This window comes from Chlamydotis macqueenii, chromosome 20 (genome assembly GCF_036417535.1).
Source record: "Chlamydotis macqueenii isolate bChlMac1 chromosome 20, bChlMac1.mat, whole genome shotgun sequence".
Classification (NCBI taxonomy): Eukaryota; Metazoa; Chordata; class Aves; order Otidiformes; family Otididae; genus Chlamydotis; species Chlamydotis macqueenii.
In genome coordinates, this window is record NC_141575.1 from 6,208,276 (window position 1) to 6,235,067 (window position 26,792).

General features: G+C 59.1%; 1 protein-coding gene across 1 annotated transcript; it reads right to left on the bottom strand.

The window, feature by feature from the left end:
* Positions 1-525: 525 nt before the first annotated feature.
* On the bottom strand, positions 526-23,473 carry PRRX2 (paired related homeobox 2). The gene is made up of 4 exons (XM_086763803.1): positions 23,217-23,473; positions 3,927-4,111; positions 3,574-3,752; positions 526-3,134 (listed from the first exon to the last, which is right to left on the bottom strand). Exons 1-4 carry the CDS (start codon positions 23,458-23,460, stop codon positions 2,999-3,001), a joined length of 744 nt encoding a protein of 247 aa, XP_086619929.1. The 5' UTR covers positions 23,461-23,473; the 3' UTR covers positions 526-2,998.
* Between the last annotated feature and the right edge of the window lie 3,319 nt (positions 23,474-26,792).

The following is a 26,792-nucleotide window of genomic DNA, read 5'->3' on the forward strand; positions in this document are numbered from 1 at the left end:
CTGGGACAAACCCTGGGAGTTCTGCTGCTCCCAGCAGGATTTTGAAGGGGAAAAGCAAACTGAGCCCTCTTCCCCGACACCCCTCCCTCAACAGCCCGCAGTCATTACGCTGGAATGAAAGGAGATGGATCTGGCAAGGCCCTGCAATTAGCTGTTGGCCTTTGTTAAGCTGTTTTCTCTGCCCCTCGGGAGGGTTTCAATCATCTCCAGGCATCAACTTGAGGGTCCCCAAGCCGGAGAGAAGCCTGGCAGCTCTGCAGCGGCCCGTGGTCCCTCTGCCCCGTCCGAGTGCCTCGACGCACGCCCCCCTCGCTCCTGCCCCTCTCCCGGGGCGCATGGACCACACGCCGTTTGGGAGCCTGGGACGAAATCCAGGTCTTGGGGAGAAGCTGTGAGATGCCAGCGTTGCACAAGGTGAGGGTGGACAGATGCCGACTCTCATCCTCTGCTTGTCCAGGGCAGGTGGGGAAACGGCCGCGGCCAGCGAGGAAACAGCCACGTCCCCATCATGTGCACAGACACATCTCTACTCAGTAAAATATTTATTCCTCCATTATTTCACAAGAGTTGTTTTTACAAAAACCTTACAAAAATTTCCAAGACACAGACATGCAGAAGGGGGGGAAAAAAAAAATCCACTGTGGATCTTGTTACAAGTAATTGAAATGTACAAATAGAAAGGGTGCGAGCGAGCTTAGATTACAATAATCCCTCCGTCCTGCTACCCCTCCGTGGGCGCGATTTGTGTCTCGTCTCGGTGAGGCTTCGGTGCTGACGGACGAGCCGTGACAAACTGCCAAGAGCACGGTGAGGGAGGGGCCCTAAGGTTAGGAGTGAATGTTTTCCAATATATATATACATATAGATATTTAGTGAAGAAATATTTATTCCCTGCTTTTTTTAGGTTTACAGAAACGGCATCTGCAAACTATTAAATGGGTTTATTTTCATTAATGCTCTCAAAGAGGCAGTGACATTTATATCCCTGTGGTTTCATCTTGTGTAACTGAAAAAAGAGCCCTGTGCTTTCCATGGGAATAGGACCCCCCCCCCCGGCCCCCTCCTCCTGCCCCAAGCAGCGTTTCTCATGGCGGACGATTTGATCCGCAGTGGATCCGTCTTCCCCCCGGCCTAGCGTGTCTCGGCTTTTGTCAGGTCTCTGTGTGGTGTCTCACTGTGGTCTGGGGAGCTGTGTGCTCCCCTTCTGGCGTGGCAGATGGTGGGGGATAGCAGCTCTGGAAATAGGGGTGGGGGACATGGGGTGGGTGTTTAGGGTGACTTTGCTCCCTGGACGAGGTGGGCAGTGTCGGTCAGGCTGTGCCCCCTCCCTCGCCACCATGTTTCAGGAGGACATGGCTGTGTTGGGTGGGGGGCAGGATGGAGGGGCTGGTTCACCCCCAGCCAGAGGAGATGTGCTCCTCTCCTGGTTCTTCCATCAGGTTGAGGGGTGAGACCACCTGGGCAGGCGCTGCCTGGGGTGAGGCTGAGGGTCCTCGTGCCCCAGATGCTGGGTACCACATGCAGAGAGAGCCCCAGTGGGAAAGGGAGGGGTGGGCACGTGTGACATGTGGGACACTTTCAGCCTTGGTCTCGCACACCAGAGGATGTTTATCTGGAGGAAGCGCCTAGCAATTCCTGTATTCATGCTCAGATCTACTGCTACGGTCCACCCGTGGGGCTAAGCCCTCCTAGGCAAGCAGGGCTGGTGCCTTCTCCATGCAGGCCACCCATCTGAGCTGGTGGTGTCTCCATCCTTGGCTGGTGCCTCTTTGCAGCAGGTGAGGAAAGGGTGGACTGGTTTCCAGAGGGCTTTGTGCACAGGGTAAAACCTCCATCGCTCTGGCTCGTCCCCCATTGCTGCGGCATTTGCAGGGGAAGGTGGAGGGCACATCTCTCTGCGGCTCGGTCCCAAAGGAGAAGGACTGGGATGGCGTAAGCCTGGGGCAAGGTTGCCCACCCTGTGTCCATCCCCCTGCACATCCCACCTTGAGGCCTCATTAGGCTGCACAGCGGGGTGGGATGAGGGGGAAACCACTTCCTTTTCTGCAAAACCAAAAAAGCCCACCCCCGTGGAGTCACCAGCCCCAGACCCCTGTGCACATCTGCGGAGCTGCCGACGGGGAGGCTGCGCCTCCGGAAGGCAAAGCCTGCTTTGCCGTTGGCATGAAGCGCTGGGAGCCGCCTACTCAGCTGAAACCCAACAGCTTTTTTCAATTTTCTCTTTCCCTGGGACGGTTCAATGAGCTGGGGCTCTGCAGAATCGCTGGCAAACCCACTGAGGCAGGGCAGCGGTGCCGGTTTGGAGACCAGCAATGCTCCCCGCCAGCTCACGGGAGAGCTCGCAAGCTCTGAGCGATGCCATCGACATAGGCAGCTCCTAAACGCAGGCAGCGCGGGGCAGGGGGCTGGCTGGGACCGGCCGCGGGTGGGGCGAGCTGTCAGCTTCCCAAAGTCTCCCCCAAGCACCGCGGCTCGGGACGCACGAAGAGGCGAACGCGTGGGTCAGCTTCGGCACACGCCATTGAGCACCGCCAGTCGCAGCCCAGCGGAAAGGGGAGCTCGTGATCCTCCCATCGCTGCGTGCTGTCCCTGCGGGAGGAGAAGACCCAAGAACTCTTTGGCTCTCTGGGCGAGATACCCAAATTGGTCAAATCCAATAGTCCAAGATCCTTCCATGTTTGGAAGCAAATTCTTGTTCCCTTGGCAAGTCTGTTTGTCCTCGAAGAGCGCGTGGGGGGTATGTGTGTGTATATATAGCCTTTATTATAAGGGTGTGCGGAAAAGCAAGTTTCTAACCAAGTTTGCTCCATATGTGGCTATAATTATGTGCCACTTCAGCCTGGGACTGACTCTACCTTCAAAAGGGAAGAGGAGAGGAGAGGTGCTGAGACGTTGGATGAGTGGCGTGTGGGTTGAGCGGGCGGTGGATTCGTCCTGGACCGGCACAGGAGCTCCACGCTGTATCCTGGATGAGGCCACGGGGTGGGCTTTGCCCTGGTCAGTTCACGGTCGGCACCTGGTTCTGATGAAGGCTGAACTCTTTGGCTTTGAGGCGCAGGCTGGCGATGCTGTTGGCCATGTTCACCCCTTGGGTGGGCGTCGCGGTCCCGCTGGAGCTGTAGGAGGGCACAGTGCTGCGGGGAGGGAGCAGAGGAGGAATGAGGCATGGCCCACAGAGGAGTCCCCGTGCACTGTGCAGTCTTGCCGGCTTCCCAGGCCAGGCTGGCCGTTCCCTCTTAGACATCTCCCACAAGAGCAGTCAAGCTTCAGCATTTTTATGTGGCTGGGTGAATGTGGGAACCCCTCAAACTATGCACCAGGAGGCCCTGCCTTGAGCTTTTGGATGAGATGGCTGGACGCAGAGAGCTGGGAACCAGAAGGCACCCATGCTACCTCCCGTGCCGAGATGTGGGAAGGGTCAGCACGAGGCCAAGTGAATCCCTTGCGAGGAACAGGGCCTCTGCTCCGGCCCTGAAATGCATGGAAGCAGGGAAGCCTCTGGCAGTGGGGTGGTCCCCAGGCAGCCTGTCCCATGGCCACCTCCTCCCCAGCTCCTCCAGTGCCCACACCTACCTGTATGGAGAGGTGCTGGTCCAGGAGAGATACTCTGGGGTCAGCGTGGTGGGCCGCGGTGCCATGGGCTGCTCAATGGCTGCTTCTTGGCTGTAGGATTTGAGGAGCGACGCTGATCTGTTGGCCAGCATTGCCCTCTCATTACGGCGGAACTTGGCCCTCCGGTTCTGAAACCAGACCTGCGCGAGGAGGGAAGGTGGTCAGTGAGGACCCGGTGTGAGCAGGGATATTCCAAGCATCCGTCCTACGGATCATGGTCATGTATGGGATGAAATGAGAGCGGGGACAGTCCCTGATACCACCTGGGGACAAGGCTGAGGGTGGTGTTGTCTCCCACACAAACCTTTGCTCACCTGGACTCTCGCCTCGCTGAGGTTGACCCTTCTCGCCAGCTCCTCCCGCACGAAGGCGTCGGGATAGTGCGTCCTCTCAAAGACCCTCTCCAGAGCCTGCAGCTGGCTGCTGTTGAAGGTGGTGCGGTTCCTCCTCTGCTTCTTCTTCCTCTTGGCCGCCCCGCGGCTCGGGCTTAGGCTCTCACCTGTGGGGAAAGCACAGAAGAGGCCACATGAGAGCCAGACCTGTGCGAGACCCCGCAGATCCCACGCTGGGACCCGGCCGGGCTCGAGCCCTTCCGGAGGTCTGCACTGCCCTGCCCCATACTAGCCATGCTCCCTGTGGGCACCTGGGACTCTGCGGGGAGCAGCGTACGGACAACCCTGTGGTGTCCATGAGAATCAAAGCCTGTTTCAGGACCTGCAGGAGCTTAGGGTTAAACCCAATGTTTGCAAAGACCTTTAGTAGTTTCACGTCTGGCTAAAACCACCCAGACCTGATTTTGAATACCAGTCTCAGTAGATTCTGCAGTAGCGCTTGACCCAAACTGCTGGGACTGCATCTCATGTCCCCTCCCAACAGGGACGTGTCCACAGGGTGTCGGGCTTGGCTCTTGCTAAGCACTTCCGTTAAGCCCAAGACACAGCGATGGAAATTCAGCACCGAAACATCTCCAAGGTGTGGGTTTTGGCTCCCGCCCGAAGCCCCGGCTGTGGCGTATCCCCAAGGTGACACAGGACCGCAGCCAAGCATCTGCTCAACCAGCCCTGGTCTTCAGAGCTAGGAACGAACGCCACCACGTCTCGCAGAGCTCAGCCTCCGCAGTGTTTATTTCTGGCTTTGCTGGCTCATGGAAACATGAAGCTGAGGGTGTAGTTTGGTTTCTCAGTATTGATCTTGGGCTTTCAGCCAGGCTGAGATTAATCTCCTCTTTGTCACCAATATCATCAGGTTTAGGCAAGTTTATGAAGTCTTTTTTTCTGAGATACCCTGTCAGCTGCCTGCAAAGGCTTCATGGGGAACGCGTCTTGCTGTCGTTCTTCTTTATGGAGGTACTGGTTAATTATTCTTCCTGTTAATAAAGCATCTGGATCCAATCTGTACCTACTGGTGGGAAAGTATTTTGGAATTATTTGAAATGTTAATAGCTTTATGACATTCTGATTCATAGCAGGGTTATATTGGGGTTTGCTGCTCTGTATCAATGTAGAGGCCATGGTGGCAGGAATTACCCCTCCCCAAATGTGCTCAAGAAATAAATGCTTGCTAATGAGCTATCTTGATACTTATTAAATAGATGTGCAGCATTGTCAGATGATACTCGAGTGAGTAACAAAATCTAATTAACTCTTCTGCTTCAAGACACCACCAAGCTATTGAGCAAGAGGAAACTATGGGTTCCAAGATCCTTAACGCCAGAAAAACCTTCTTGGACCTTAATTCCGAATAATTCAAGCCATGAAACCTCCACCAACAAGTTCTCCATCAAATCCCTAAGTCCCTTTGTGCCCAAGTATACCACTCCCAAGGGCTTTCCCATCCCGAGATGAGCCGTGAGGACCAGAGAAACCCCAATATCTGCTGGCAGGTTTTCCCTGGGACCGTTCTCTAGGTCCTTCCTTGTGTTCTAGGTGCATTTGTACCTTGGTTGACCATCCCTTCAGCTGGAAACAGCCAGTGCTGCTCTTATATGTGGGACATGGCCTTCTTGGTTGGGTAAAGACGCAATGGACGGTGCCGTGCGGGTTTGAGGTCCTTTCCCCAGTCAGTAAACCGCAGGCTGCCCTTCACTGCCGTTCGTGTTTAAAGGCTCACAAATAAAATTCTCCAGATTCCCTCCAGCCCTTGTTCCTGCAGCTTCAAATGTTCTGCCAGTCTCTGCTTTCCAGTTGCCCCTTTTAGTTAAACTCCTTTTTTGGTCCTGTTTTCCTTCAGCGAGCTAACGAGCCGCTGGATTAAAATACATGAAGTCCAGCCATGGTTGTCCCTGGGTTTTCCGGGAGCCAGGGACCGAAATGGGAGCCATCAGGCTGGGAAGGAGCTACAGGATGAAACAGGGCCAGAGACGTTTCCTTGCGGGTTTACGGCCGCTCCGTACGGCTTCCGGGGAAACTACAGACCAGGGCTTGGTTCAAAACGTGCCATCACCAAGGGCACCTGCTGCCCCCTGCTGAACTGGCAATGATTTCAACAGAATCCTAGTAAATGTATAAATAAAATTTATAAACCCCCTTTGGTTTTGTCCCGGATTTAAGATCTGGCTATAGGACTTTTCCATAAGTGATGGCTACTCTCACCCAGTGTAATCTGGCTGAAAGCAAGGAGGAAGAGGAAAGGTTTCTTGAATTAACTCTCCAACCAGCTCCGTAGGATCTGGCCCCATTTCTGGTTGGTTTCTATCTCCCCAAACCCACAGAGGCAAGAGCTAAATGGCCACGGGAGCTGGGTAGTGCCGAGCGATTCCCAGACGAGGCTGGCAGCCATGCTGGGATGGAGATGTAGGACAGGAGTTGGGTCAGGACGCATCCAGGTGCCGGCAGTTCCCAGGTGGCTGGAGAGCTGCAAGCCCTGGGCTGTGCCTGGGCTGGGACGTTTTGTTCAGCCGCTGTCGCTGGTTTTAATGGAGGAACTGTCTCCTGCGCCACAAAACCCAGAGGGATGCTCCAGGGAGCTTCTCAGAGGATGCTGGTGGCCAAAACCCTATCCCCACCTGCTCACACCCCCCCTAAAGCATACTGCACCCCGCTGTAGCTCAGAGCTCCCCAATCCCCCACAGAAACCTTTGCTTTCCAGCTCAATTCTCTGCTACATTCATGCCCCCCCACCATCTCCGCACTGCAGGGAGGCAGCTCCACGCCCGGCACGCCTGCCTGGGTCCTCCGCTCCGCTCAGGGATGAGCCTTGGTAACGGAGAAACATCTTTTCCCCATTAGCTCAGGCATCGCAGGCTTGTGGGACCAGATAAATGCCACTCTAATTGCTGGCGGCGTGCGTCTGACAGGTTTACAGCGTGCAAAGTCGGGCCGGATCGCTCCTATCAAAGATGCTTTAATAACCCCAAATCAGCGTTCCAAAAATGAGCACCGCTCCGCGGCGTCGGAGAGGGAACGGGGAAGGGGATGGGTTGGGTCCCCTGAAGACCCCCTGCTCTCTCGCTGCCACTCATCCACGAGAATCAGATTGAACCGGATTTGTTGACACCTTGATGGAGGAATCGGAAACTGATGGGCTTCCAGGAATAAGAGTTTGTAATCGCACTAAATTAAAAACCAGCTCACCGCTGTCTTTCTTTTGCCCCAAAGCAGCGCTTGGGGAGGTTATGGAGGAAGCCGAGCCCTTGCCTTTGTCAGTTATAATTTGGGGGTTCATCTGCGGCACGGCTGGAGGCATCGGTTTGAGTGTCCAAGCCCAAGGTCAGAGGGGACCCCTGAGCCACCCCCCCAGCCACCTTCGCCGTCAGTGTAATTATCTTCCACTGATTACATTTCTGCTAAAGGGAAAAAAAAATGCAGGAGAAGGGGAAAACGAGGGGGATAACGTTACCGAATAACGAAAGATTACATGGGCGGGGAGGATGGGGAGGCGCAGAGGCTCTGCGCAGAGCAGGACGGGTCTGGTGCACTTCACAAAAAAAAAGCCTTAAGTTGCCCCAGCGTGTTAGAAAAGTCACCTCGCCCATGATGGGGACGAGGTTTGGGGTGCTGGAGGCAGCCTGGGTGACCTTCAGCCTCCTCTCCGCGATGCCCAGGCTCAGGCGATGCCCTCTGCCCGAGAGCTGCGGGCAGCCCGGGGGCAGCGCTCTGCCCTACGGATGCCACGGGGTGCCGGCAGTCACCCCAAAACTCTTCTCCGTGCGGGAGCACCAATGCTGGCAAGGCTGGATCGCGCCGTGTCGGCGAGCTGCCCCGCAACCAGCAACTGGGGAGCGACTGGTCTTGCCCCATTTGCAAAGGCAACGGCCCCAGCGCCGCCGGGTCAGCGCCGTGCTGGTTCAGCTGAGCGCCGACCAAGCCCGCTTTTCCGACTCGTGCCTTTTCCCTCTGGGCTCCCACTAGTTTTCCATAGGAAGGACTCGGTGGGTTTCGGCTGCCGAAGCCCGGGCGCTGGGCTCACCAAGGAGGGGCCCACACTGGCAGGGCCCCCAGCCTCCCGCGCAGCGGCCGCCGCGTGCTGTAAAGGGGTAATTTTCACTAGATTTCCACCGAGGCTTCGGCCTTGACTTACGACCTCCGTTAGCGAGTGAGAAACGACCTCCGTGCAGCTGTGATCCAGACCTAACCAGCGTTTAACATCCCAGCTGCTCGCACGCCTGAGCCCCGGGGACCACAATGTCCCCCGGCGGGGATGCTCCGATGGGGCGGCTCATCCCTCGGGACGGCTTTTGGTGGTGGCTCCGTCACCAGCCACGTTCAGTCTGCTGACTGTTTGGGGGCTTCTTTGCAAAACGCTCATCCCAGAGCGCGGTGTTTGCCCGGCACCGTCCCTGCGACTCGGGATGGTCACCTCGGCCGGCTGCAAGCCCGGTTCTTCCCCGGATGACGCCGCAAACCACTCCCCCGCGTGCACCGCCACGTCCCGGGACGGGTTTTGTTGGCTCCAGCTCTGCCACTTGGCTTTGGGGTGCAAATACCCCTCTTTTTGGGTGCCGTGCCAGGACAGAGAGAGTCCAGCCGTCTCCTGCAAAAACCCCAGGCTGCATCCCCTCCAACGTGTTTCATTTTCCATTGCGCCGCCGACCCCCGAGCCCCAACCCGTTTTCTGCCGTTAAATTATTTCACGCGTTCCATTTATTCGCGAGGGGTTTGCCAAGGACCTTTTAAGCTTTACATTTTTCAACCCCCGCCCCAGCCAAACGATCAAATCTGCCCTACCATTTACTTCCCTCCTCTGCCTGGAACGGAGTTTTTTTTTTTTTTTCCCTTTCTTCTTCTAGGGTATAATTTAAGGGTTGAAATAGCCTGGAGGGAATTAGCTGTAAATTCTTCCTAAGACAAATAAATTCAGCCCTCTAAGTTTCTACATTTTTCAAACTGTTGAGAGACGTTTTGGGTTTGTTTTACTTGAAATAATGATCGTGGCATATCTGACCCTCAGGCTGCGGCCGGCTCTAACCAAATAAATAGCTTTTATTAATTAAGGTTTATCTTTAACAAATAAAACCCCAATTTGATCTCGGCCGGCTGAATTAGCAAAAATAAACAACGGGTTCTCCGGGCACTTGATGTGGATTTAACAAATTAACGCTGGGCCTTCATCAGGGAAGCCGCAGGGTGGTGGAGGCCTTTTACAGCCAAGAAATCCTTTGGAAAAACAATGTCTTTCGTTTCTCCCATGGTCTCTCTCGGTAAACATGTGCACTCCCTTCATCCCTTTCTATACTCGGGGGAAGCGAGGAGAGCTCCGGCGATGACGTCCGCCGAAGTTTCATGTGCAATTGTTTAATTTGTTCCTCTAAATCATGCGATGGGGAGGAAGCGTTTCCCTTCGGATCGCGGCGAGCGGCGCCGCAGCAAAGCTCTCGGCTTTGGGAATTTGTCCCTCCGTGGTGCCCGCCCGCTCCGGCTCCTTTTTATCCCACACCCTTCAGCCGAGACACCCCAAAGCCTGGGGGGTGATCTGGGGGTGCACAGCCAGCCGAATGTGGCTGAACCCCCTTTCCCCTGCTACTGCCAGCACCGCCCTGTCCTGGGACGCGGTTGGGACAGCCTGGGAGCCCCCACGCTGGGGAATTACGGCGAGGAGGGCTGGCAGGAGGGATGCCCTACAGACCAAGGGGGAGCCGGGGGCTCGTCCCCGCTTGCAGGCGAAGGCAGCCCAGGGTTTGTCACAGAAGTGATGGCAGGAGCTGCCTGTGCCACTACGGGTCGTTAATCTCCCCAAATCATCTCAGGAAGGCCGAGGGGGCTGAGAAGCAGCTGGAGAGCTGCCCCTCCGTGGGTGCTGGGTCACCCAGCCGCAGCGCCTTTCCCGCACCCACCAGTGAGCCCGGCCTGGGTGCACGGGACCAACGCGGCATCGCAGCTCGGGGGCAAAACTCCATCGGCGTAACTCCGTGTTCTGGGTGGTTTCACCCCGTTACCCAAGGAAGAAACTCCGGGGTGCCAGTCCCAGCACAATGCTGCGGGGTCCAAACCCATTCTGGGACTGGGCTGCAACCTCCTCACCCTGACCCACCGCCGCCCCCTGCTCCCCCTCCAACCCAGCGCCAGCCTCCCGAAGACCCTGGGAACGCCGGAGGCTCTGGGAGGAGGATTGAAGCTGGGGGGGTCCAAATGTGCTGAGTCCGAAGGAAACTTTCTCGGCTCAAGTGGCGGACATGAAAAATTTAAGAGAGGGGCAAGCCTCAGCTACTGGAGAAACATTACAGCAAAATGTTTCCGAGGATGTTTCACCTCATTAATTGTGAAAAAACTGAAACGCTGACACGTTTTTACAGGCTGCCAGTTTTGCTGGGGGAAAAGTGTCTCTGTTAAAAAGGAGCAGCTAAAGCCTGCACCAAGAAAGAGGCCAAGGCTGTCCCGGGAGGGCCTTAGCCCGCGCGCACTGACAGGCAGCAGCAGGCTGTTTTATGGTTATAGAGCTGCCGCTGCACCCGCCAGAAACCACCCAGCGCCGCCGTTCGCTGCCCCCGGCCGTGCAGACGCCCCGGTTTTGGGACGATCCCGCCCAGCGGTGCCGCGACGCCGGGGATGCTCTGTGCACCCCCCGAGCCTGGGAGGCTTTTTCCCCTCGCGCCCCCCGAAGCCGCAATCGCTGCGCGACGGCGATGCTGGTGACGGCATGCGGTGCCCGAGTGCCCGTCGTGGCGTATCCGACCAAAAGCCTGAGCAAGCCGGGAAGGTCCTGAGAACCGGCCGAGCCGGCAGCATCCCTGCATCCCAGCGGGAACGCATCCAACCTGTTTGCAACCTGAGTGCGGCACCAAGCCTTTTTTCAGCCCATCCTCATCTTCAGCACCACAAACGCAGTGGGAACGTGATGCTTAGATGGATTTTGGGACCAGAAGGATCCTGGGAAGGAGGAGCCCCATGTTGCGGGACGCTGCCTCTCTTAGGGATGGTCCCAGCCCATCAGCAGCCACCAAATTCACGGGTGAGAGCCGTGAGCAGACCCAAAGGCGGCTCTCCAGCAAGGGAGGCAGTGATTTATCTGCTGCAAAACCCAAGCGCGTGAGAGGGACCAGATCAGGAGGTGTCACAGTGAGGAGGGGAGGGGACGAAGGAAGGAGGGGACAAAGAGAGGAGAACCTCTCGTGCGCAGCCCAGTGTGGTGCTCGCCCAGCTGGCGCCGGGCCCCAGGAACGGTGTTTTGGCACGGCCGGCTCCTGCGTCAGCGGAAGTGTTTAATGAATTAATTGCAGCCACGTTGCCCGAAGGAGGAGGCAGGGTCGGTGGGATGCTGTCAAGCCTCAGGAAGGGGCTGGGGAACATCTTTGGCCACGAAGCTCTGTTGGGAGAGGGCTGAGCAGTGCAAGAAATTCCCCCCCTGTTCTCCTGGGCAGCTGGGGGAGATGGTGCCATCACCCGCCTTTTACCCGGAGCAGGAATTGACTACCCGTGGACAGACCTTTGGAGAAGGGGATGTGGACAGACCCCGCTGTGGGGCTCACCAGCTCCGGGATTGACCCAGCATCCCAGCCCCGACCCGACCCTGCAGCGGGATCCAGACCACAGAGCCGGGCACCGGCAGCGTCCCCTGAAACAACTGCTCCAGAAACAGCCTTTAAAGCCATGCAACAGCGTTGGCGCGGGACTCGGCGATGCCTCTCGCTGCGCTTTCCCAGCCGCCTGGCTCCCGTGCACCCCGGGAGCCGGGGCCGGGGCCATTGTGCAGGGCCGCGGGGCTCAGACTGCCTGGCTGCGCCTGCTGACGGGTGGCACCGGCCCAGGGCATCCAGCCCGGGACCTGGGGCGCCAAGCGCGTCCCTGGGGCTCGGTGATCCGCGAGCGAAACATTCCCTCCCAGGGCTGTGCCCGCGCGGGGCGGTGGGCGACCCCAGCCTGGCAAAGGGCTTTCAGGAGCTGCCAAGAGCATCCCGTGCGCTCGGAGGAGGCTGCAACCGCAGCGCGACACAATGGGCTGTCCCAGCTCCAGCGCTGCCGTTGCCTCCATTGTGTCAGGTCTTCGCGGGGACGGAGCCACCGAGGAGCCGAGCAGGGGACGAGCTGGCGTGCCGCTCCCCGCTGGGTACCCCGGTTTCCCCCGCTGAGGGATGGCAAGGCGAGGAGAAAAGGCTCCTGGGGAAGGTCCATCGTCTGCACGAGTTTGCCAGGGACGGTGGCACTGCGATGGTGACACCAGGCTTTGGTGATCAAGGTCTGGCATCATCCCCACTGACCATGGAGAAAGATGCAGCTCAAAGGGGTTCACCCCTCTCTGAGGTCCCCCTTTTTCTATACGGGGCTGGGGCCTCCAAAAACTCATCTGAGACAGTGTCGGTTTGGGATGTCCCCTGCAAACGCCGAGGAGGGGGAGACGGGATAGATACAGGGATGTGGTGGATGTTGTCCTGCGGAGCGGGGCCGGGGCTCCCAGCTTCGCCCGGGGATGCTCAGAGCAAAGGGCTCCTCGGGCAGACGCTGGCGGCTGCGGGGCCGGGGGTGGCAGGAGCTGCTTGGCCGCGCGAGCCAAAGCCCTCAGGACAAGGCACCGCGGTGGGTTTGAAGTGCTGAGCCGGGCCAAGTACAGAGCAGCACCGACCGACAGGGGATCAAGAATTTTAATTTTGTTCTCCCGCGAATCTGCCAGCCCCCCGCCGTGGAGGCCCGGGGACCAACAAAAGGCGCTGGCTCTCCCCCAGCCGCCGGCGGCCAGGAGCCTCCCCGGCGAGGAGGCATTCACCGAGGGGGTTTGCTTTCATCTCCCGGCCAGGAGACCTTCTCGTGGTGGGACGAGACAAGCGCCGCGCACCGCTCTAGCACCCCGGGATGCCACTGGAGACGAAGCCCCCAGGCACCCACCTGGGCCGCATCCTCCCTGCTTTGCCAGCATCATTTCTGCCGTGCATTAAAATAGCTGAGCGCAGAGAGTGGCAGGGCTGGGGATGGTTAACAGATGTGTGATCGGGCTTCTGCGGCACGGGGGAACGGCCGGCCTGGGCCCCGCTACCAAAATGCTGGGGTTTGGGTCACCCCAGGCACCGCAGCGAGGGGGTCCGAGGCTGCCCACTGCCATCGGCGAGGGTGATGCTGGGGTGGACGATGCCAGGACGGATGATGCTGGGATGGATGGACCCCACCATCCTGCGCCAGGGTTGAGCGTGGCAGACAACAGGTTGAACGGTTTCCCAGCAGGGCACGGGGCATTAATTAATTAATTAATTAACGCTAATGAGACTTGTGCAAGCTCCGGCCCTGAGAGCAGCACCCGCCGGTGCTCGCAAAGCTCTGGCGAAAGCTCAAAGCTCAGCTTTAACGGCAAAGCGGGTTTCCCCAGAGCCTGGGAAGGGGATGGGATGGCGGGTGCCTGCGACCATCATGGTGTGGGGAGCTCGCCGGGCCTTTTGCATGGTGTTTTATTTAAACACAAAACTAATCAGGCAGGGCCGCGTAGCAGGAACGCTGTGTAGAGGGCTGGCTCCCAGCCAGGGACCCCTGGCATGGCGATCCCAGCCTTCCTTCCCCCTCCTAGCCTCCCTAAAAGGGTAGCTTCCTGAAATTTAATAAGCAAAAGCCCACGGCAAGCCAGCCCCCATGGCATCTGGCACTGAAAGCCAACACCAGCCCTCCAGGTTCAGGCACAGCCCCACTGCGGCAGGGTCATTGCCAAGGGGGAGGGAAGAGGATGGGCAGGGACCGGGGGAATGGTGGGAACCCCCACGGTGTCCCCTCCTGTCACCTCCTTCCACCCCCCTGAACTCCCTCTCCTTTTTGAGGCCAACCGGGTGTTTTTCACACCCAGGCTGAGATGGCACCAAGCGCCTGTTTCACCAGCGAACACCGGCACCTGCCGAGCGCCCGTCCCACGGCTGCTGCCGGCGTCCCTGGACCCGAGACACCGGCACATTTGGCCAGGGCACGGAATGGGCGCGAGCCCCTGGCCAGGATCCCGTCCCACCGCTGCTCCGCGGAGGACCCTCGGGGGCGCCTGCACGCACAGACGTCCCGGAAACCCTCGCCAGCGAGCAGCATCGCTGTCCTCCGGTCTGGTTTTCATTTGAGGTCGGTGGCCTCTCGCCAAATTTATTGTAAAACATTCATTTTAATAAGTGGCTCGTATCTTTTTTTTTTTTTTTTAAACTCAACCCGGTTAACCATTTCCAGGTTAAAGCAGAGCCATGCATGGGGACGGCGAGGATGGTGGGGACAGCAGGGGACAAGACCCCAAATCCAGCCAGGAGCAAAGTGGAGGACACGCTGCCACCGATATTCGGCATCCCAGGGTGTGGGTCAGGGACCTCCAGGCGCTCTCCTACAAATGCCACCAAAACTTCACCCCCGTGGGGTCACCAGGGCGTGTGGAACATGCACAGGGCTTCACGAAGCGGATGGTGCCTGGTAGTTTAGTTTTGACATTTGTTTTAAGTTTTATAAACCTCTAATACTAATAGAAATGTTTCACTGACTTTTAATTTAAACGAAAACAGTTATTTTTTTAATTTAAAAATTCCCCTGAGGTATTTACAACCCCCAAATTACAGCCATGTGGCCGGCCCAGCAGAGAAAGTGAAATCGGTGAGGAAGGAGCGTGGTGGCCACCCCGACCCGAGCCCAGCCCAGCACGGCCCCAAGCGGCGCCGCGCCCCACGTCACCCGTGTCCCCTCCACGCCACCCCACCGATGGGCTCTGCTTCGCGCCTTCGCTGGGGGTGCGGGATGCCAGGTCGCGGGGCAACCAAGCTGCCGGCCACAGCTGTCCCCAGCGGGATGCCATCCTTCTGTCCTCCTTTTCTTGTCCTTCCCTCTCCCCCTTCCCCCTTCCCTCTCTCTTTCCCTCTCCCAGGCTCCAGGCAGGAGCAGCCTCACAGCACGGTGGGTTTGGAGGTGCCCCAACCCCATGTGTTGTCACCACACCGGGCTCTTTGCCCCCCACCACCTGCCCAGCGCTGTGTGTGGGGTCCCCCGCGCGCTCCCCTGCAGCATCACTGCTCTCTCTGCCCCAACACCCCCCCTGCAGCAACGCAGCCCCCTCCCAGTCCCTGCAGTGCCCCGCACGGCTCGGGGTGCAATGCAAACCCCCCATACACACTGCAATGCCCTGCAGTGCTTGGGGTGCAATGCAGCCCCCCCCAGACACACATTGCTACAGCTCAGGGTGCAATGCAATCCCCACCCCACCCAAGCAATGCGCTGCAAGACCCGGGGTACGACGTGGTCCCCCTGCATGACCTGGGGTACGACACTGTCCCCCTGCACAACCCGGGGTACAACGTGGTCCCCCTGCACGACTCAGGGTACAACGCGGTCCCCCTGCATGACCTGGGGTACGACATGGTCCCCGTGCATGACCTGGGGTATGACACTGTCTCCCTACACAACCCGTGGTACGACGCAGTCCCCCTGCACGATTTGGGGTGCAGCACGCACCCCCAGGTCAGCACAATCCGCTTGCACCTCTGCCCCATCTCCGTACCGGGGCTGCAGCACCCCCCCAAGCCTCAGCTGCCCGGGCTGCGCCCCTCCCTCCCCAGCGCCCCGCTCGCCCCAGCGCTGCCATGTGCTCCCCCGGCTCCCCCGCCATGTGCACTCCAGTTTCCTCGCGTGTGAAGCCGGCAGCCTCTCGGATTCAGTGGCTGGAAAGGATGGCGCCTCTCCACATCTGGTTCAGTGCGCGAGCCTGGCGCCTGGCTTAGCCGCAGTCTCCATCCAGAGACACGCAGACTTTAATAGACCCATACAATTCCTCCTGATCTATCGCTGCAGCCGCAGCTAAAAAGCTGCTTTATTATACGCGCTCCGATGGGGGATGAGGAGGGAAGGGGAGGGGGCCGGCGGCTGGCTCTGCCGCTCTCTGAAGGCTCCCAGTTCGCCCGGAGCTCCCCCGGGACGTGAGCTGCCCCCCTCAATCCTGTCCCAGCTCCCGGGGGCCGTTTGCCCCCCTAGCCCCGGGGTGAAGGAGCAGCGCAGCGGCCTCATTACGCCCGCTGCTCAATTAACGCCCGCGCCCCCGCCCCGAGGTGGCGGTTGCGCCCCGGCAGCGTGCGTGGCTGGGGCAGCCCCAGCAGAGCTGCAGGGGAAGGGGGTGGGCAAGGAAGACCCCATCTGTATCACCGCACCCCCCCAAACCGGGACAATTTCCCCCAGTCCCTCCAGCATCACAGGATCGTTACGGCTGGAAAAGAAGGATCGTAAAATCCAACCTTCAAACATCAACTCAGCGTCCCATTTACCCCCAGCTCCCTGCTACGGGATCCACGTGGGCGAGGGGCTGCCCCACTGGCAGGCACCAGACCCCTGCTCTGTGCCCCCAGCAATGCCCCCAGCAGGTCCCAGCACTGGCACTGGTTTTCCCAGGGGAAGCGCAGGGCAGGGAAGCGTCCGGCGAGGGATGCTGAGCACGGACGGGGCGTTTCGTTACGCCATGGGAAGGCCGGGAAACATCGCCCGCAGCCATGTGTCCCTCGGGTGAACATGAACGCTGGGAATGCCTCAGGGGTGAGGGTGGGATTTTTTTTTTTTCTTTTTTTTTTTTTTTACTTCTCGGAAATTTGGGGGCATTCAGTGAAAAACAACCCAGTTCTGCAGCGCCGTAGCAATGCTGGCAAACAGGAGTCAGAAAATCGCCTTGAAACCCCAAATCAGTCCTTCCTCACCGGGACAGGATGTTTTCCCCATCCCCCCGACCCGGCTGGGCATCGCTGTCCCCGTGTAGGCACCAGGACCGGGCAGGGGACCGCTGCCTCTGCCCGCTGTGCTTTCACCCTCATCCCAGTTGCTTTTTCCAGTAAGGAAAAAAGCTGATTTGCGTTAACCCTGGTCTAAATCCTTGCCTGGTCCCAGCTCAGCCCAGCCACAACCGGCTACCTCGGCATTTTAAAGGATGCTCGGAGCCTGCCCGGTGGCTCAGGGGTCCCATCCTGAGAGGATAACTCCTTCCAGCTGCTGCCTGCACTGCAGGGAGGGGACGAGGTACCAGCCTGGGGACACCAAGCCCCTGCCAGCCCCAAAGCACCCATACCCCATCCCGCTTCAAACCCCATCCCCTCCGCTCCGTGATTTTACAGCCCCGCGGTGGGAATCTCCTGTTGCCGGAGGAAATCAGCCGGGGAGAAGGGGTGATCAGCCTGGCTCCCTGGGAGAGAGGAGGGTTTCTAAGGAGGCAGCTCAAAGCCCCAAACCATTTCATCAGCCTCCCAGCTACAGACACACGCCCTGCCGCTCTTAAAATGCTGATTCGTTGAAATTCACCCATCTTGGCTGTGCGGAGTCGAAATTTCATATTTTTCCTGTGAATCAGCCCCGTTCCCTGAAATAACAGCCTGAAAGAAGAGGGGAAATAGTCTTGCACTGAGCTGTTCCTGGTCGAGCTAGACATAACAGCCGGGGGGGGACACCAGTAAGGTGTCCCCGTGCCCCAGCACCCTCCTGGGCTGGGCATGGCTGGGACATGGGGGGTTTGAGCTGCTGTGGGGGCTTAAAGCGCATCAGTGGGTGCTGCCGGGGCTCCCACGGGAGTGATGCAAAGCCCTGTGCATCCCCCACACATGGGATCCCCTCTGGATCCTGTTTGTGGCTCTGCCCCACGCTTCTGCACCCTTTCCCCTCTGGAAAGGTGGAGGGGTGTGTGGGGGGGGTGGGAACAAGCATCCCCCGCAGCAACGCCTGCAAAAACCTAGCTCACTGGGGGTTCCGAGGGGAGAAAAATCCCAGCAATGAGAATTGGGGGGTAAAAAGTGATTTTCCTGGCCCAGCCAAGGCTGCTCCATCTCTCCAGCTCCCCCAGCATGGGGGGACCCATCTCCCCAGGCCCTGCTTTTGGGTTTTTTTTCTCTTTACTCTCTGGCAGAAGCTGCCCCGGCGCAGATGCGAGCGTGTGCGGGGATCCCACAGAGCCCTGCAAACACTGCAGGAAACGTGCTGGTACATATCCCTGCACCCCTGGGGAGGGCTCTGAGCGAACAGGGATGCTCCAGGGGCTGCAAAAGCCCCCGCTCCAACCCAGAGCACCCCCGAGCTGGGGTAGGGGGAGCCTGGAGCCCAGGTGGGGATGTTCAGCTCATTTAGGGGTAAATTTTCTCCAAATTGGAGCCCAGGTGCCACGAGTCAGTAAGAGCTTGACTGCAACCCAGGGTGCGGAGCATCCTCCTGGTGCATGCTGCACGTGTGTTGCCATGGGAGCAGCGGGATGGTGCGTGGCTGTCACCCTTGGGGCTGGAGGAGACAGGGAAGCACAGAGCAGCGGGACCAGGATGAGCCCCATGCCAGAAACCCCGTTAGACTCTATTATCTCCCAGTGGTAACGCCTTCCCTAGGGTCCCTCCGTGCCTGCGCTTGGTGGTTTCGGCAGAGCTGTGACCTAACTCAGCCTCTTATCCTATGCATGCTATGGGACAAGCATTGCTCCTGCTCACCCTTTTTTTGGATGGGTAAGACCCAGGCAACCAGTTTCCCCCGCCTATGGGACAGGGGACTCCCAGGGAGCCTGTGTGTGGGACAGCAGGCCCCACAACAGTGACGCAGGGTGAGAGCCACAATGGGATCGGGGGGGGTGTCCCAGTTAGGGAGGGGGAAGCCTGGCTGGAGGATTCCTGCTGCAGGTTGGGGCTGTCCCCTTTTTTTCACTGACACGCTGGGCTCCCTGCAAGCGGCTGGAAACCGTCTGAGCGAGCCAGGACACGTCAGGCTCCCCATCCATCCCTCGCTGTCGCCAGCCTCGTGCTAAGCGCTAACAAATGTGGAGGGACGGGAGGCGGGCTGGGGCGGGGAGCTCCCGCCCAGATTAATTGGCGCTTACTCAATACAGAGCTGATGGGTGCTGCACCAGGGACCCGCCAGCATCGGGCACTGGGCGAGTGTTGGTCTTGGGCACAAGATCCCCACCTTGGGGACTGTCCAGCCCCGCGGGCCCTGTCCTTGCAGGGAGACAAACCCCTTGTCTTGGCGGGGAGGAGATGTCCCCAGGCAGGTGCTGGGAACGGTGAAGATGATGTCCAGTCTCTGAGAGCCACGGCTGTGCAAGGATGCCTCCTGTCCTGGTGCCACCCAGCTCGGCCGTGCTGGCCTTACAAGCACTGAATTGGCTCGCCTCCTGCCCGGCTTCGGATGCCACCGGCTCTGCCACACAGCGACTGTCCCCTCCAAGGGCCCTGCGGGAGGTCTGCCAGCCCGGTGGGATGCCAGGGATCAGGGCTCCTCTGCCCAGGCGCCCTCAGTGGATGCTGTTCTGGGGAGCAGCCAGGGACCACGGGTGCTGCAAACCCCATGCTGCACCTTGCTGCACGCCGGCAGGTCACGTCCCACCCCAGTGCATCCCAACTGCATCTCCCAGGCCAGGGCAAGCAGGTCCTGGTGCCATCCCAAAAGCCTCTCGGGCAGAGGGGCTTGGGGGGATTTCCTGCGGTTTTGGGGCAGTGGGAAGCAGCTTGTCTGGCGGGGACAAGCAACGTTTGGGAAGGCAGAGAAGTGAAGCCAAAATGCGTCCTGTGAGCCAGGACCAGCGCAGCCCCTGGGCTGGGCCACCATGGGGACGTCGGCCAGGACAGCTCCGCCTCAAGGAAGGTGCCCAAGCCCTGGGAGCCGCTTGGGACAATCAGCCACCACTTGACCCCCAAAGCCACCTCCTTCCCCTTTTCCATGCTGTTACCAGGTCCCTGCCTCACTTTTCCCTTTTCAGCTGCCCTCGTTTAGGTAATTAAACCCAATTTGCTCTAACATCATCTTAATCTCCTCTGCCCCCTTGGATGCAGCCTCTCCTCTTGCTTCATAGCTACTCTGCTCAGCACCCACACAGCCCCAGCACAGGTCGAAGGGTCCCGGCCGCCCCGGGGGTGAGGAAGGGGCCAGGAGCTGTTCTGCAAACGGGATGTCCAGGGGCCACCTCATCACCTCATCCCATCACCCCATCCCACCGGCTGCAGCCAAACAGGCAATGCGTGCCTGCCCCATGACGGAGCATCCCCTCGGAGGGGCTGCGGCCCTTCCTCTGAGCTTGGCCATGACAAAAGTGGCTCTTTCTGGGTTTTCAGCCCCGAAGCGACTGCCGGAGCCAGCGCCCGACTCCCTCTCCCATCCCCAGGCGGCACCAAAAGTAAGTTCATTGTTTGAAAAGCCATCAGTCAAGGCCCGCTGGCTAAAATTACCCTCCTGCTTTATCATCTTGAGAACATTAAGGGCTGTTGTTAACAGATGTTTCGCGTTACATATTATTTGTTAGTCTAATGAAAGGAGGTGAACAAGCTTTCAAGACCTCAGAAGTTGTGTGGAAGGTTTTCGACGGGAGGCTGCTGCACCACTCTGGGGGAGGATGAGGATGAAGATGAGGATGAGCCCTCACCACCTTGTTGGCGTTTCCTCACTGTTGCCTGGCTTGCGGGATGTCTGCCTCTTAATTTTTGGGTGCCATCACAGCAACGTGTGGCACAGCTGGTATTTGCAACTGTCCCCCAGCAAGGATGTGCTGGGTGCCCTCAGGGCCAGTTTGGGGCTGGGGCCAAGGCAGGGGCTGAGCAGCCCCCTTGGCTGGAGAGTGAGGAGGGGATGACTCTGGTCCACGGTGCCAGCAGGAAGGGATGTACCAGCCCTGCAAAGGACTAATGGAGGGGCTGATCCTGGAGGAGGAACGTGCGCAGGATGCGGAGCTGCCCCCAGCCTCCCTCCCCAGCTGAGTGGGTTGTGGGACGGGGACGGTGGGTGAGGGCAGGAAGGGGTTGAATCCCCTTCTGCGAAGAATAAAACCCTGTGCCGAGCTTCTCCAGCTCTGCCAGCTTCGGGAGCAGAAACCTCCTCCTGCTGTGGCCACCTGGGGAGGGAGAGACGGTTTTGTTGAGGCTGCGGTCTGCTGAGCACAGCCTGGGGCTGCCTAAAGCATCCCTGTGCTAGCGCTGCCAGCACAGCCCCTCCCCGACCACGGACAACCCTGCCTGGCGAGGGGGTGCCAGGGCTTCGCAGCAGGCTCGGCGCTGCTCTTCCTCCAACTCGCTGGAGCGATGACCCAGACAACGGCTTTCCAGCCGGAGCGCAGGGCAGCATCCTGCGGAGTGACACTTGGGTACTGCGGTCCGTTTGCATCGATAACAACCCCGCTGCCACCCACCCGTGGGCTCCAAACTTGTATCTGGCAGAAAAAAAAAATCGGCGGTGGTGAAGAGGAAGATGAGAAAACACGGAGAGGCTGTTTTACTTTAGGACGCCAATAAAAGATAATGTTGCCAGTAAAAGTTCCTCTGCTGTCATCGCGCTGATGCCGAGAGCATCGCAGATGTGTAGCAAAAGGCTGATGCTGGCAAAGGCAGGGCATTTGCCTGGGATTTCAGGTCGCCCCACCTCGATTTAGGCCATTGCATCCCAATTTAGGCAGTGGGTAACGGCTCTCACAAGTTGATGTTTGCATGCACGCAGGTTTTCTTTTCTGTTTCCTTGTTCGCTTCTTGCTCGCTTCTCTCAGCTCCCACTGCTCGGGTATTTCTCTCTCCAGGTGGGATCAAGGGGAGAAATGTCTGCACTCCTGGATGGGTTGTTGAAGCATCCCAGATGCTGACGGTGTCATCATCCCTGCAACCTCACCGAAACAGGTACTAATGGGAAAAATCCCCTGTGGTCCAGCCAACAGGGCCTCTGCCCCAGGAGGAATGGGCTTTTAGGGTGAAAAATGGGCTTTCGGGGATTGGCCAACCCCCTTGCCTCTCTCTCTGGCATTTGCATCATCCGTGGTCTCCACCGAGCCTCTCTGAGGTGCGTTAGGAGCTGGGCAGGGTGGTCATTTCTCTGCTGTTTTAGACAGAGCCCTGTGAGACAAGCTGGCTGCTGTGGGCTGGGCTGGGTTTCTGAAAGCTGCGTTGATCCCCCACAGCACGCTGTCCCCCCGCATGGACCCATCAGCGGGAAAAACCCCTCCCGCAGTCAGAAAAGCAATGCAAGAAGTACAAACAAAACCCAAGGGAAGGGGAGAGAGGACAGAAAATAATGCCAAAAATACCAGATACCATCCCAGCGAGCGGCGCCCAGCCTCACCCAGCCCTCGGCATCCCGAGCAGAGGCAGCCTGGGGGTTCGGGGGGGGGGGGGCTTCTCTGTGGGAGTTGTGCAGGGACTGAGATACAGGTGGAGGAAAGATGCTTCAGACCCACATACAATGCGGGAGCCACGAGGGGGACAGGGGGAGCACCCTGTGTGGGGGGGTCCCACTGGGAGCCCCTCACCGCAGGTCTGGGCAGCATCGGGGGTGGGCTGAGCCTTCACCAGGTGGGCTGCGCAGCGTCGCGGGGGTGCTTGGCAGGGCCATCAGCACCCCAGGGTTGTGCTCCGGGGGCCGCAGAAAACAAGCCCAGGTACCAAAAGTGGGGGTAGGTTTGGGGGATGCCACCCCCAGCGTGCCTTCGGGGTGGGCACCACAGCCCGGCCCGTGGGGAAGTGGCGGGGCCGCACCTCCACCCCACGCTCTGCCTCCGCTCTCCTCCATCCTCATCTTCCTCCCCGCCGCCTCTCTGCCCCGAGAGGACCCTCGGCTCCGGGGCGGGGGGGCTCTGGGGGCCATCGGGTGCCCTCGGACCGGGGCTTTGCCGCAGGGATGGGGCGAATCCTGTCCTGGCCCCGGGTACCGGAGCCGGGACGCGCAGTGCCCGGTGCGGGCGGCAGCCGCGAAGCCCCCCACGCTGGCGTGGTTGTCCCGCTAAAACCGCGCCTCCTGCCAGCACCGACCGCCACGAAACCGGGTCCGGGGTCGGTCCTCGTCCCCCGTCCCAGCCCCGGCTCTGTCCCCGCCGACCCCTTGCTGCCGGTGCTACCGGCCCGGAGACCGGCTGCGTCCCGGTCCCCCTCGGGGGAACTGGGGGGACCCCGCAGGCCGCGCAGCCCCGGGATGCACCGGCTGCTCCGGAACTGTCCCGTACCCGGGGACAACCGGTGCGGGATCCCTGTGCCCCCCGTCCCCGGTGCAATGGCTCTGTCCGCTGGTGCCATGTCCCTCTGCCCCAGCCACCGGGGTGTCGGCTCGCCCCGACCGGGGTTACCCCTCACCTCCACCCAGTTCCCCCCCCCCCACCTCCCCGCGCGGGGGGACACCGACCCCCTTTGTCCGCGGTGCCCGGCGCTGCGCACCGGCTCCGCAGCCCGGCCCGAGGCAGGGGCGGGGGGGACAGACGGCCGGATGGACGGACGGCGGGGACACCCCATTCCCCAAAGCTGCCCCAAAACCGGGGAAAACGGCCGGACTCACCGTCCTGGGGTGCTGCCTCGCTGCCGCTGCTGCCTCCCGACGGCTCCGGCATGGCCTTGCCACCACTGGCGGGCGGGGGGCCGGCCGGGGGGGTCCCGTTCATACCGGCCGCCACCTCCTCTAAATCGAGGAGGTGGCTGACGCTAAAGTTTTTCCGGCTTTGAGGATTTTCGGGAGGCTCCGGACCGCGGACGGCGCTGGGGGCGAAGGGTTTGTCCATGGCGAAGGCTGGCGCCGAGTCCATGGCTCCCACCCCCAGCCCGCAGCCCACCTCGAGGTGCTGGGCCGCTCCCCGGCCCTCTTCCCCTTCCCCACCCCCCCCCAAAATAAAAAAAAAAAAAAAAGAGAGAAAAAAAATAATTTAAAACAAAACAAAACAGAAGAGGAAAAAAAAAAATCACGGCTGCCCTGTGAGTCCGGCTCCCTCCCCAGCCCCTGTTCCGCCTTGTGCTGACGTCTGGGGAAAAAACCACGCTCCCAGCCCAAACTTTCTTCCCCTGCTCTTTGCTCTGGAGCTGTTCAAACAAACGCCCCTGCTCCAAGCCGAGCGGGGCGGCCCCTCGCCCCCCCCCCCCCACCCCCTGCCAGGGGCCGAGCACCGCCGGCAGCCAAGCCGCCGAAAAAGTGTGGGGGGGGACACACAGAGGGGAGACCCGTTTCCCCCCTCTCTTACCCCATCCACCCCCCCCCAACCCCAGCTCTAAGTGCTTCTATCAACAAGTGTAAGTGGCTGCGCTCCGTGGGGAGGGATGGGGGGGGGGGGAAGATGGGGAAACCCAGCCCCAAATGGGGCTGGAGGGAGAGGTGACCCCCAGGTTAGCGGGGGACATGGCCCCCCCCTCCACCTCCAGGCCCCCCCCCCAGCCCCCCGGCTCCCCATCAACCCCGGAGCAAGGTCACCTCTCCTGGGAAAAGCCTGGCTCTCTCGCCTTAATGAGATAATTACGTCCTGCACCACAGTTAAAAACTCATAGGCTGCTTCCCTTGGGGTTCCAGAGAAACCTCCCTAATGAAAACCAGCCACCGGGAGAGGAAAAAGGAGTTTTTCCTCTTTAAAAATTATAGAGATATATATTTATGTATACACACACATATACGCGGGGAGGAGGCGGTGGCGGGGGGGCAGAGCCAGCGCCCGGGGCCGGTTGCTGGTGTCCGGTGAGGGCTGGGCTCGGGGCGATGAGCAGAAATCGAAGAGGTTAACCGTTATTATTTCTTCCCCTCGATTCCGGCGTGCTCCCCTGCCCGCCGCCGCAGGCACGTATGGACGGGGCTGCGCGCACGCAGGGTTCCAGGCGAAATCTCCGAGCGAGATCGGCCGCCGCGAGCCCAGCTCATAAACATCCCCGCTCCAGCGCGGCCAAGGGAGGCAAACCCCTGGCTGAGTTACTCTAACATTTGTCGAAAGCTTTCCTTGCGCTCTCTTCCCCTTCAAGTCGGAGGCGTGCGGATTTTTAAGCCAGCCAGCGCTGCCAAATCTGATCTTCCTGACGGGGAAGCGGCTTCCCAGAGCTCTCCAGCTTGGAAGGGGTGTAGCTGAAGGCAGATTTTGGCTCGCTCTGACTCTGCGGGGGGCTCCCCCAGTGCGCAAACAAGCCAGCCCTACTTTTTTTTTTTGGGGGGAGTGCATTTGTTGGCCAAATTTAGTGGCCCTAGGGCTACTTCAGGAGGCAGTGCTGGCTGATGTAGTCCTGCTCCCCTTGGCCGTGTAAATCCTGGGCTGGTGTCACGCCGCTTCCCCGGGGGCTGCTCCCTGCGGACGGGGGTTCTACCCCCACCCAGCACCCAGCTGGATGGGTCCCTGGCAGCACGCAGTGCCGGGGAGATGCTGTGCACGCTGGTTATGCGCTGGGCGTACTCGTTAAAAATACCGACCGTGGCCCTCGCCATCGGCCCTGCCAGCTGCTCCATGCTCTTGGGTGGGAGATGCCCGCATTGCTCCCGGGACCACCAGGCCTTGGGGGACCCAGCGCAGCCCTGTGCCGCCCCTCCTCGGCCCGGTACCCGCTTTATCCTGCTTTTTCCCAACGTGGCTGCAGGGACAGAGCTTTCCCAGGATAGGGATGACATCACGTCCAGGAAAGCCATGAACCATGGATGACACCATGGCTCGAGGGCCAGCCTGGGGGACAGAGATGTCCCCTTGGGGGACAGTGACCCATGGGTGACACGCACTGACCGGTCAGGGCTGGCGGGGGGACCGGGGCAGCGAGGACCCCCATCCTTCCCCCAGCTTTTCCCCCTTGGCCCCGGAGGCTGGGAACATCTTGCTGTGATTATTTTGGGGAGGGGGCCTGCGGGGTGTCTGGTCTCGGCCCATGAAGGGGCGAGGGCGGGAGGGGGGACGGAGCAGCCCCAGCCCCATTTATAACCCTCTTCCTCCTCCTTGTTCGGGGCCAGGCCTTCTTGAACTGTCTGGCTTTTCCAGGGGAGACGGCTTTCCCTCGGTTCACGGCATTAAATAATTAAATGGAGGGAATAATCGTCGGTGAAACCCCCTTGGGTTCGCACTTCCTCAGGCCCTGTGATTGCTGATATTTTTTTGGGTGAAATATGACCTTTTTTATGATCAAAGGGGATCAGAGTTCCAAAGGAAAGTTAAAAAAAAAAAAAAGAAGTAAAAAAAAAAGAGGGCAAGCATTTTCTTTTTTCCCAATCCTAGCAGTCTGGTAAAGTTTCTTTAGACATGCAAAGATTTACACACCTTTCTGCAGGGTGCCTTAAATTACCCTCCGACTCTTTACACATTTCCATGAGCGGAGCAAGAACAGTAAGTCATTGAGAAATTAACTGGCCTTTCAGTAATATCCCCTGTCGGCCTTTCAGAAGGAGAATGTCTAATGACTTTTTTGAAGTAGAGGTCAGGGTTTGCTTTTTTTAAATAAAACAATCTGTATTAATGCAATTTCCTTTTTAGCTGTAGGATTTGCCCTTTTTTTTTTTAGCATCTTTTTTTTTTTTAGCTCCACCAACCACACAAAGTGAGACCCAGTTGTTTGAAACCCATCTTCTTGACATTTCCTAACTCTCTTGTGCAAGCTCTTCCTTTTTTTTTTTTTAAAAAAATGTTTTAAGAGATTAAAACGAGCCAGCAAGGTGACTCCTGGCCACGCTCAGAGCGAAGCACGCGCGGTTTGGAGACGAAGCCCAGCAGGTTTGATTTGCCTGACGCTGAGCACCTGGGTTTTGCTGAGCTAGGTGTGTGCTCAGGGTCTGGCTTTGCTGAGCTGGAGCTGTTGGGCTGATGAACCAGCGCGGCACCGAACTGGCAGGGCCGTGCCGGCATCCTCGGGGTGAGGATTGGACCAGCCAGAGCCTGCCATTGGGATGAATTCATTGGGATGAATGTGGTTTTTTGCCAGACCTTCATCTTCCTCTCTTAAAAAAAAAAAAACAACAAAAAAACAAACCACAAAGAAAAAAAACAACAAAGTTTTTCTTTTGTAATCTTGCTTTGTGTCCTCCTAGGGTTTTCCTGATGTTTCTCTCGTGATGGGATAACATCTTGCACTGTGCCAGCCCCAGCCCTCCTCCTCCCCCAAACGGCAGCGGTGGCTGGGGTGGGACAGTGCAGCA